Source organism: Phalaenopsis equestris, unplaced genomic scaffold (genome assembly GCF_001263595.1).
Source record: "Phalaenopsis equestris unplaced genomic scaffold, ASM126359v1 Scaffold000054, whole genome shotgun sequence".
NCBI lineage: Eukaryota > Viridiplantae > Streptophyta > Magnoliopsida > Asparagales > Orchidaceae > Phalaenopsis > Phalaenopsis equestris.
The window spans coordinates 2,112,260-2,122,861 of NW_018164496.1; the positions used below are offsets into that span (position 1 = coordinate 2,112,260).

General features: G+C 31.4%; 1 protein-coding gene across 3 annotated transcripts; it reads left to right on the forward strand.

The window, feature by feature from the left end:
• The first annotated feature begins 230 nt into the window (after nt 1–230).
• Nucleotides 231–10,008, forward strand: LOC110019263 (sterol 3-beta-glucosyltransferase UGT80B1). 3 transcript variants are annotated; one of them, XM_020716875.1, is made up of 16 exons: nt 231–375; nt 977–1,057; nt 1,308–1,379; nt 1,465–1,701; nt 1,822–1,892; nt 2,403–2,484; nt 2,785–2,886; nt 2,998–3,053; nt 3,460–3,494; nt 4,270–4,489; nt 5,634–5,855; nt 5,995–6,054; nt 6,406–6,445; nt 7,077–7,298; nt 7,988–8,080; nt 9,791–10,008. In XM_020716875.1, the coding sequence occupies exons 2-15, from the start codon at nt 986–988 to the stop codon at nt 8,057–8,059; spliced, it is 1,563 nt and encodes a 520-aa protein (XP_020572534.1). In that variant the 5' UTR covers nt 231–375; nt 977–985; the 3' UTR covers nt 8,060–8,080; nt 9,791–10,008. The 3 variants fall into 3 exon arrangements, 2 of the variants coding, with proteins under 2 accessions (XP_020572534.1, XP_020572535.1); XM_020716876.1 differs by having other exon boundaries at nt 1,465–1,555; nt 1,826–1,892; XR_002293440.1 differs by lacking the exons at nt 7,988–8,080; nt 9,791–10,008 and having other exon boundaries at nt 6,371–6,445; nt 7,077–7,135.
• The last annotated feature ends 594 nt before the right edge of the window (nt 10,009–10,602 follow it).

The following is a 10,602-nucleotide window of genomic DNA, read 5'->3' on the forward strand; positions in this document are numbered from 1 at the left end:
TGATATAATTATTAATTCTAATTTAAGTGTAATATTTTTAATTATATTAATAAACATTTATTTATCTATTAAATTAAATAAGCATTACTTTAATTTTTAAAATTAATTATTTATTAAGCATCATTTTAATATTCACTAATTATTTAAGTATTAATCATTTAATAAATAAATTAATAATTATTAAACTTATTCATTACTAATTTTATTTTTAATTTTCGTCATGAATTATTTACTCTCCTCTGAGCGCTATCGTCTTCATTCCCGCTCTAATGCTCAAAACCCTAACCCTATCGCTACAGCTGGACTGTAGTTAGCTGTTAACGACGGGATCGCGGCGTACGAAGCTCTTCTTAACTCCCCAAACCATTGAGCAAGGTAAACCTCTTCTCTCTCCATTCCTTCCATTCCCTTCGGCGCATTTCAACTCCTTTTAATCCCTTAAATCCGCATTCCGAGGGGATTTACTGAATCCGGGATAGCGGCGGAGAAACGGAATTGAAGATGTTTGATTTAAATGCTGTTGAAGTTCTGCGATCATGGAGCTTCTAATGAACAGTGTGATCGATAGGTTATTAGTAGCTCAGCTCAATTAGAGCTCGTTAACCAGGGTTTAAAGCTCGGTAACTTAAAATGATTCAAGTTCGGGCCAAGCTCAAACTTAATTTGAATGTATTTTAATGAATTGAACTTTGACAGTATCACAAAGTTTGAATTGAGCTCTCGTCGTATAAAAATTTTTTTGTTGTTTATTTTTTAAAAAAATTAGATTACATAAAAATTATTGTGATATTTATTTAAATCCCCTTAACATTGATTTCCTAGTACCTGTTTGAAGAAAAAATAAAAGGGGTTACCCGCTGTTAAGCAGAAGAACGGAATGAAAATTCATATTTAGTTCAGTATATTGTATCTTCCAAATTTGTTCTTATAAAATCCGCATACTCTAACAGCATAACATGCGGTGGTTCTTCTGTAGGTGCTAATAATGGGGACAAACCCTAGACCTCGAGCCGTGTTCATGGCTTTCGGCACTAAGGGCGACGTTTATCCCCTTGCGGTAATCCATTTCATTTGCTTCGCGTTTCGACTAAAAATGGAGATAAACCATACAAATCGTTTTCTTTTAGTTTTTTTTTTCCATTTTCTTCGGATTGAGAAGAACTATTTTATGGTTGTCACCTTGCATTTGTCAACCAAAAAAAAAAAACAAAAACCAAAAACAAAATGATGATGTAGAGTTCCGCCATATGGATTGAATGTTATGTATATAAATTCCTTTTAAAGAATTAATTTCATGGTTTTGTTAGGCTATTGCTTCTGCGCTTGCAAGCGACCAGGAACACTACCATGTGGTGTTCATCACCCATGCAGAGCATCAGGTGGACTACAATGATCTTGCGTTTTAATTAACCTGATTCTGATTATGGAGCCCATAATTATTTTTTTTCTTCTGTAATTTTACAGGATATAATATATCATCTGGAAGCAAAAAATGTTTCCTTTTTATCAGTTACAACTCCTTCAGTACTTTCTGCCCGCCAATTTGATAAGCTAGGTGATTCTGAGCTGATGTCCTTTGCGATGTACAAGACGAAGATTAAGACACAGCATAAAAATGAATGTTTAATAAATGTAGCAAAAGTTTTTGGAGATGATCCTTGCTTAAATGGCGATTTCATTGCGATAAATTTTTTCGCCTTGGTACTGATGTAAAATTAAAAAAAAAAGTTCTGCAAGTAGTGATGCTATTTTTAAAGCCTTCATTTGCTGATTTTTTAAATTTGTTTACTAAACATTTTTTCTTAATTCATTTTATTCCAGGAAGGCTGGAATATTGCTGAGTTATATCAAATAGATTGTGTGGTTGCTGCTCCTTATGTTGTTCCCTATAGGTACTGAAATCACTCTTAATTTTATTTTTCTTTGATTTATGAATAAGTGAATTACGGTATTACGAATCAAAAATTCCTTTGGCTTAAATCACAATGTTATTGTTGTTATGATTTTATCATGTTATATTCATTATACTCCTGATTAGTTTCTTTCAAATTGTTATTTGACATCCCGCTTATGTGTCTCTTTATGTGATTTAAAGAAATGGAAATTTGTATACATACCACACAATTCTTATGTATTCACATATCTAACACAAACAATTATATTTACATGCATACCCCTCAGATACTTAACACCACGTATGAAAAGGTGTATTTGACTTTTAAAAAAACGGTGATTGTGATATTTCTGATGTGATGTTAAAGATTTGAGTGATGTGCATGTAAATATGAATGTTTAGGTTTTATATATGTAAATACATAAGAATTGTTTGGTATGTATGAAATGCCGTATAATATTTTTATTAGGACCCCCTTAAAAATAACATTTATTTTCTATTTTTTCAGTGCTCCTTCTTCTTTTGAACGCTGTTTCAAAAAGGAGCTCCCTTTTTTATACAAATATTTGCACGAAGGTTCTGCTAATGAGGTAGCTTTGCCATACCTTTTTTCGCTCAATTAATTTAAATAGCTTCCTTCGTCTTTGATTTAGGTCATTTACATACATCCCATCCAGGGCCTACGTATTTACATATCTAACACTTAAGCTTTACTTCTTATATTTATACAACCCAAGTCTTTCATACCACATCAAAAATACTATCATTTAACATTTAAAAAATGAAATACACCTTTTCAAGCATAGTGAAGGTGATATTCATGTAAATATATAGGATTTTAGTGGTACATATGTAAATCTTTCTTTTTATTTTTGAGATCTGGTGAACAGGTCTGCTGGAATGATGTTGAACACTGGATGTGGCCACTCTTCACGGAAGAATGGGGGACTTGGAGAAGTGATTGTTTACATTTAAGCCCTCTTCCTTTTATGGTGCGATTAAGCATGATGGAATCACTACTCACTAAAATTTTCTAGTTTTGTTAATGATGTTTAGAAACTTATAATTCATTTCTGTGCTGATATACATGATAATAACTTCAGGATCCTGTAACCAATTTACCAATTTGGCACAAGCGAGTAAAATCACCATTGCTACTGTAAGATTTTAAAATTTGATTACTTGTGACCCATAGTTTGGGACATGTTTATATCAGAACTGAATTGTGCATGTTTTATTTGTCTTTTAAGACCGTTGGAATCAAAGGAAGAACCACACTATTATATTACATTGTTACACTGTGATCTTGGAGTCTCTTAGGCAGATTGCAAAATTAACCTTGAGGGATAAACTTGTACAAATTAATCAAAGTGAAATTTAATTGTAAAATTGCAATTTGAAATTCTAGTAAGAGGGTGGCCAAGGAGAGCAAAAATATAAATTCTAGTGGAGTGAACAAGGAAATTTTATTCCACCAATTTCATTGCATTTTCTAGTTTGAACTGTTTTATTTTTAACTGGACAAATATTACTAAACATTTATGAGCTTTTCTTTTAATGATCAGGTATGGGTTCAGTAAAGAGATTGTTGAATGCCCAGGTATATTACATGAACTTTAATGTAAGGAATATTTTATCTGATCTTTGGTTTCCAATGTTCTAATTTTTTTTTGCTCCATTTGCTTTTCGTTGTGCTTTAATGAATTTATGTTTTATAATAATTTTTTGGGGAAAAGATGGAGTTAAAATAAATGCACGATCAGGAATGTAAACATCATTTTTCTAAATATCATCGGAATTATGCTCTTAAGCTATCAAAATTAAGGTTTATTTGGGGGCATCTATAACTATTTGTAAGAATAAGAGTTTTTGTGAAGAAAATAGATTTTTTGAAAGTTGTTATTGATTTTATATTTAAAAAAAAAATCTTTTTAAAAGATTGGATTGCAATTTTCTTATAGCTAACATATTTTAACAGATCTAATTGTAAAAGAATGATTTTTCACCAAAATGTTTTGAATAGTAGCTAGAAAATTTAGCCAATAGAGTTATGGCAACTTTCTAAAAATCTAAGTTGTGAAAAGCTATCTTATAAAGGTATTCCTTAAGTTTTCATTGTTGACTATATTAGAACTCGTTAGTCATATTGTTATGCAAAGTTTTATATTGCTCTTATCTGTCTGGCCTATAGATTATTGAGGTCCTTTTGTTTTTTTTAAGATATGAAAGAATATCCTTGATTTCTCTTCTTCCTTCTATTTTGAATTGCATTAAACCATCAAGTTTATGAGCTTTTTCTACAACATATATTTTATATTTTCTTTTTATCTTTTTTTCTTAAATATAATTTTGACCTGAAATGATATAAATAACAGGGTACTGGCCATCAAATGCTCATGTGTGTGGATTTTGGTTTCTTCCTCCGGAATGGCATTTTTCCTGCAATAAATGCAGGGAAATATTGGCCTCCACTTTTCCTAGATTCTCAATCAAGAAAAATTCGCTATGCGCAAATCATACTGGTTTGCAAAGTTTTCTTATGGATGAATCTAGTTCATGCTTACCCATTTTTATTGGACTAAGTTCTATTGGAAGGAAAGCTCTCAACTCTTTGTCATGCAAAAATACTTATTTCTTCTGACATTTTGGCTAGTTCTTTTTATTGAATCACTTTCTTAATTTATTTACTAGTATATCCCATCATTTTTTATTTTGTTGGTCATTAGTTGTTAAGAATGGTTCTTCTTGCTAAATCTCAATGTATTTGTGGGTGTACCACCTCGGCTGAAACACCTGAGAGTTGAGAGAAGTGAGTCAAATAGTTTCCCTTTCTAACAGAGGAAAAGAAAGGAAGGAATTCTCCTTCAGTTTTTTTATCCGTTGTATTTATAGCTTCAGGGTTGTCCTTTTCAATATTACAAGATTTGACTAGACTTACTTAAACCTGTACATAAATGTACAAGAAGGTGTACATAACATTGACTCTAGCTGAACAATAAATTGCCTTAACAAATTAGAATTTGTTGGGTCTGCTTTCGCAAATATCTGACCTGATGCATTTGAGAATAATAGAAACATGTAGGGTGAATCTGTAGAAATTTTCAACCAAATGGCCTCAGATGCCAGTTATCTCTATAAAACATTCTTTGAAGCTTTTTTTTTATAAAATTTTCATCCTTCGATTTATATTCTTAAAGGAAGATTTAGATTGATGTTATGTGAATGATTTGGGTGTTAAAAATATGAGATGTTTTGGTGTTAGATATGTAAATACATAGGATTTGGGTGGTATGTATGTAAATGTCCCTTAGAAACTTAATTAGAAACTTATGTAAAACACACTATCTTTTGTAAAACACTAGCACAATCAATGATTTGCGATATCATGCAGTAAAGCGGGCATTTCTATACTGGTAATGAACAAGATTCTTATGTATTTATGTATCTAGCACCTAAACATTCATATTTACATGCGTACAACTTAATCACATAAAAAATTCCACAATCATTATCTTTTTAAAATTGAAATACCCCTTTACATGCATAGATTCATGACAGTAAGGTGTTATAAATGTAAACATCAAATTTTGGGTGTTAGATATGTAAATGATATGTAAATGCATAAGCATAAGAATTATGTGGTATGGATGTAAATTTCTCTTTTATTTGTTAATATGCCATAAATACAGCCTGCGTTATCCACCCAACATATCATTTCTCACGTTCATAAATTCTGCAGCATGGGTTTCATTAGGAATCCTGAGGCATTTCTTTCAGTTCTTGAAGTAGTTATAAAGACCACGTTTTACCGATTCGTCCTTTTCTCTGCCGGATATGAGCCTTTAGATGCTGCCATAAATTTGTTTATTGGCACCTCATCAGGTTCGGATAATCCATCTAATCTAAATTATGGGCAAGATTGTAGATTTCTCTTTGGTGGTAGGCTCCTTTGTTTTTCTGGGTAAGCACATTTTTTCCTTCAGACAGGGCATTACAAAATGCTTTTATCCTACAGGGCATTATAAAGTTCTTTTATTCTACCTCTCTGGGGCTAACCCGTTTTTTTTTAATTGAATTTTTGTTTGATTAAAATTAATCAGTACCGTTCCATACATGTGGCTGTTCCCAAGGTGTGCAGCTGTAATTCATCACGGGGGCAGGTGCTGCCTTATTTCCAAGCAATTTTATATAGAGCCATTTGCATACATAGCACACATTTCTCATTTATTTTCGTATCCCACAACTAAACTTTCATATTTACACATATAACACTCAAATCCTTAAAGTCAAATAAAAATAGCACCATTGCTACTTTTAAGAAGTAGAATACACTTTTCCATGCATAGATGGAAGTGCCAAAGTACTATATATATAAATATGAAAGTTTTGTAGGTGTGAGATGCAAATACATAAGAATTGTATGCTATGGATGTAAATTTCCCTTTTATATATTTTTTGTCACTTTCATCAGTGTAGCAAGATGATTTATTGGTCGTCTTAAATCGGCACAGTGGAGCATCTGCTGCAGCACTTCATGCTGGTGTTTCCCAGGTTATCTTCTACAAACTACAAATTAGGCTCTCTTCTTTTTCACTCTCTGTAAAAGAAATATCCATAATCTATTTTTTGTGAATGTAAATAGAGCAAACAAATTATCTTCGGAGAAGCAATAGTAGTGCATCACAGCGATGCAAAATAAAATAGGAAAATTTACGTACATACCTCACAATTCTTATGTATTTACATATCGAACAACTGAAGTTTGATATTTACACTTATAATAACTTGATGTCATAAACTGTTACATGGGTGCCTAGCCTAAGGGCAAATTTATCTTTTGTACGCTTAGAAGTAGTTTAAAATAACACTTTTATCAATTACACATATAACACTCAATTCTTTATTATCACGTTAAAAATAGTACTTTTATCACATTTTAGAATACAAATACACATTTTCATGCATAGATTTAAAGCACCAAAGTGCTATTTGTGTAAATATGAAATTTTAGGTGTGAGACATGTAAATATGGAAGAATCGCGTACGATATAAATATCCCAACTTTAAAATCCAAAGGGTTCCCGAAATCACACTATTGCCAAAATATTAAAGATATTACTGAAATTTCATATCTTTTGAAGTTATAGCTTGTATTTTCTTATATTTTCTCTGCTTCTGTCAGATCCTCTGCCCTTTCATTCTAGATCAGTTTTATTGGGCTGAGAGACTCTGCTGGTTGGGAGTTTCACCAGCGCCGTTAGAGAGGCTTCATCTTCTTCCAGAAAACAGTGATGCTGAAAGCATAAAAAAAGCTGCAGATATGTTAATTAAAGCTATAAACTTGGCCTTATCTCCTACAATGAAGGAGCAAGCACTGAAGATTGCAGAAATTTTATCGGCTGAGGTTTTTTTATAGGAAAATTTACATACATACCACTCAGTTCCTATGTAGTTACATATTTGACAAGTAAACTTCAAATTTTACATACATGCCACCTTTTTTAAGAAAGGTGGTATTTTTGTCATGATATGAAAATTTGAGGTGGTATAAATGTAAAAAGTAAAATTTATATGTTAGATATGTAAATACATAGGAATTGAGTGGTATGTGTGTAAATCCCTCCTTTTTTAATGGAAAATTTTCATGCATAACACAATTTTTATGTATTTACAAATCTAACAAACATTTACAAATCTATTTTATATTTACTCTTTGTTGTCATAAACCTATGCATGAAAATGTGTACTTCGCATTTAAAAAGTAAGTAAAAATGGTAATTTACAAATCTAACAAATCTAACAAATTTTTATGTATTTACAAATCTAACCTATGCATGAAAAGGTGTACTTCGCATTTAAAAAGTAAGTAAAAATGGTATTCTGTGATATTAAAGATTTGAGTCTTTCGCATGTAAATATTAAAGTTTAGCTGTTATATACGTAAATATGAAAGTTTAGCCGTTAGATATGTAAATATTTAAGAATTGTGCGGTATGCATGTAAATTTCCCTTTTCTATATTAGCAAGCAATCTTATGAATGATTAAAGCTGAAGATTTGACTTACGGATCATGTAATTTTCATTTTTTGTTAGGATGGTGTTGCAGAGGCTCTCAAGATTCTGAAGGAACAGGTGATAAATCATGCTGGAGATGGATTGGACTAATTAATCTGCCTCAATCGAAAGGTATGAGAATGTAAAATACTTATGAGAATATGAGCTCTTGCTAAAACACTGCTATTCATAAGAATTCCAGTTTTGTTTAGTAAAATGTTTATAAATATATTAGTGTGGTTGAAGTGAGGATATTAAGGCGACACGTGGCAACTTAAGAAATGATGATATTGCCAATATATCAATATTAATATATATCTATACATATTTCTGTGAGGACATTAAGGTTAACACTTTGCCAATTAAGAAATGATGATATTAACAATATACCAATATCAATATACATATATATTGAAAAACGACTGAAGCTTTGATATTCAAATTTGATCTGTTGCTAATGTTATAAGGGGTATTTACATAGATTTCACCCTATTCCCATGTATTTACTAGGATGTCAAGTCGGGTTCGCGGGTCAGGTTCAGATTTGACCTGAAATCGACTCTACCCAGAATTGTTTGACTCGAACCCGACCTTAATATTAAACGGGTTAGAAAACCAACCCACCAAACCCAACCGTCTCAAACCCATTGACCTGAACCCAGCCACTATTAACATAAGGTATGACAGCGATTCGGGTCAAAATTAGGTTAATTTTGAGCCAATCTCGTGTCAATTTTGTGTTGGCAGGTTAATCCGAACCCAACCCGAAAAAATTAAAACTGGTTAGGATTCCTAACCTGAACCAAACCCAAAAATTATTCAGGTCAACATAGACTCAAATTTTTCGAGTCGGGTTCGGATTGAGTTGTCGTGTCAAGTAAATTTTTGACACCCCTAACATTGTTTACACATGTTAAACACTTTACTTCATACATTAAGAACACCTAATCTTTCATATGACATCAAAAATTACTATTATTTAAATTTTTTAAAATTGAAATACATCTTTTCATGAACATGTAAGGTGTCATCTATGTACAAATTGAAGTTTAGGGGTTAGATATGTAAATACACAAGAATTGAGTGGTATGTATATAAATCTTTCATGTTATAAATGTCTATCCAATGTAGTTAGTCAATGGTTTATTGCATAATGAATCTTGGATGTCCATTCACAAGCACCGTCAAACCATGTCATCTAAGTACTCTATCTGTACCATTTTTTTTTATTTCTGAATGCTAAAATGATTTTATGGTTCAACTGCAAAAGTAAATAATTTGGATTATAAAAAACAAATATTTATTTGTTGGGGGGGAGATTACATGGAAGGCACTCAAAACATTACTATTTACGAATCAAGCACCCTCTTTCATCCACTTTTCAAATTCTCGCTCAAATATTAAAGGTCACAATAAAAACTCAATCCATTTTTTTCATTTTGAACAAATTCACAATGGTTTGATCGTGGCACGCTAGAATGCATCGGTTTCATAGTTCAAAAAATCGCCCAGGTGCTTGATTTATAAATAGCAATGTTTCTTGTGCTTTGTATGAAATTATCCCTTATTTGTTTTCTTATTAATCAAATAGAAATGCCACATAAAATAAATAAATAAAAACTCAAGTCTTATTATATTATTATCTTTTAGTATGTGAATAATCTCTTTATTTTATCAACCATCTAAATATTTTTTATGCAGTTTTTTATTTTTTTATTTTGGTTTTTTTTTTTTTTTTTGACGTATTAATGATTTGATTCCTGGTTTTTTTAGCAATAAATTTTCAGTTTTTGTTTTTTCAGTATTTACTAAAGTTGTATAATTGGTATTTTTGATGTTTAGTGTGGGGTGGCTGAGATTAATTGAAGTCTGACAAAGCAATGACCAACTCAATGCGACTGATGGAGATGTATTATGTAAGAGATGTCGATGCCTATATTTAATTTTATGTTATGAGCCCTACAATTGATGCCACATGGAGAATAAATAATGGTGTTATATAAATATAATTTAAACTCTTAATTTCTTAACCATGAAAATGTATGTTGTATTTTTTTCTTGTTTTTGTTTACTTCACATAAGAATTATATATCTGTGTGCGCGCGCGTGCGTGCGTGTGTCCGTGTGTGTGTGCGCGCGCACGCGCCGCTTGCCCCAGCAAGTTTGTTGGCGTTCACGGTATAAGATCCCTCAAGTCGGGGGTTCGAATCCCCTCTTGCACAGTTTGTCTTAAAGATGTGGTATTCATATTGTTAGACACATTAGGGGTGGATGGAGACTCGTATAATAGCTTCTGGCCATTTCTTTGTATATATAGATTTGTGATTTTCATTCTGCATTCCAAATTTTCATATTTAATTTCTTGCAAATTTTGTGAATATATTTATTTAGTCATAAAGTGCCAAAATAGTTTCTACTATTTATAGGTTGTTTTTGTTCTAGAGTTTATTGAAGCGTTAAAATAACCCCCGATTGTTTTAAAATTGAGTTCTAATATTCTCAGTCGTATTCTAAAGATTATGAGGATTATTTGGGTATTCTATAAATTTTGCGACTAAAATAGCCACATGTAAATAATCAGAGATTATTTTGATTTTTATTTATTTAATTATTTGGAATGAACAATATGAAATGTTGTTTTATATATATATATA

Coding starts and splice junctions, on each gene's coding strand:
- LOC110019263 (XM_020716875.1), top strand. CDS start 986: ATGGGGACAAACCCTAGACCTCGAGCCGTGTTCATGGCTTTCGGCACT. Junction 1,058..1,307: donor GCGACGTTTATCCCCTTGCG/GTAATCCATTTC, acceptor TGGTTTTGTTAG/GCTATTGCTTCTGCGCTTGC. Junction 1,380..1,464: donor TCACCCATGCAGAGCATCAG/GTGGACTACAAT, acceptor GTAATTTTACAG/GATATAATATATCATCTGGA.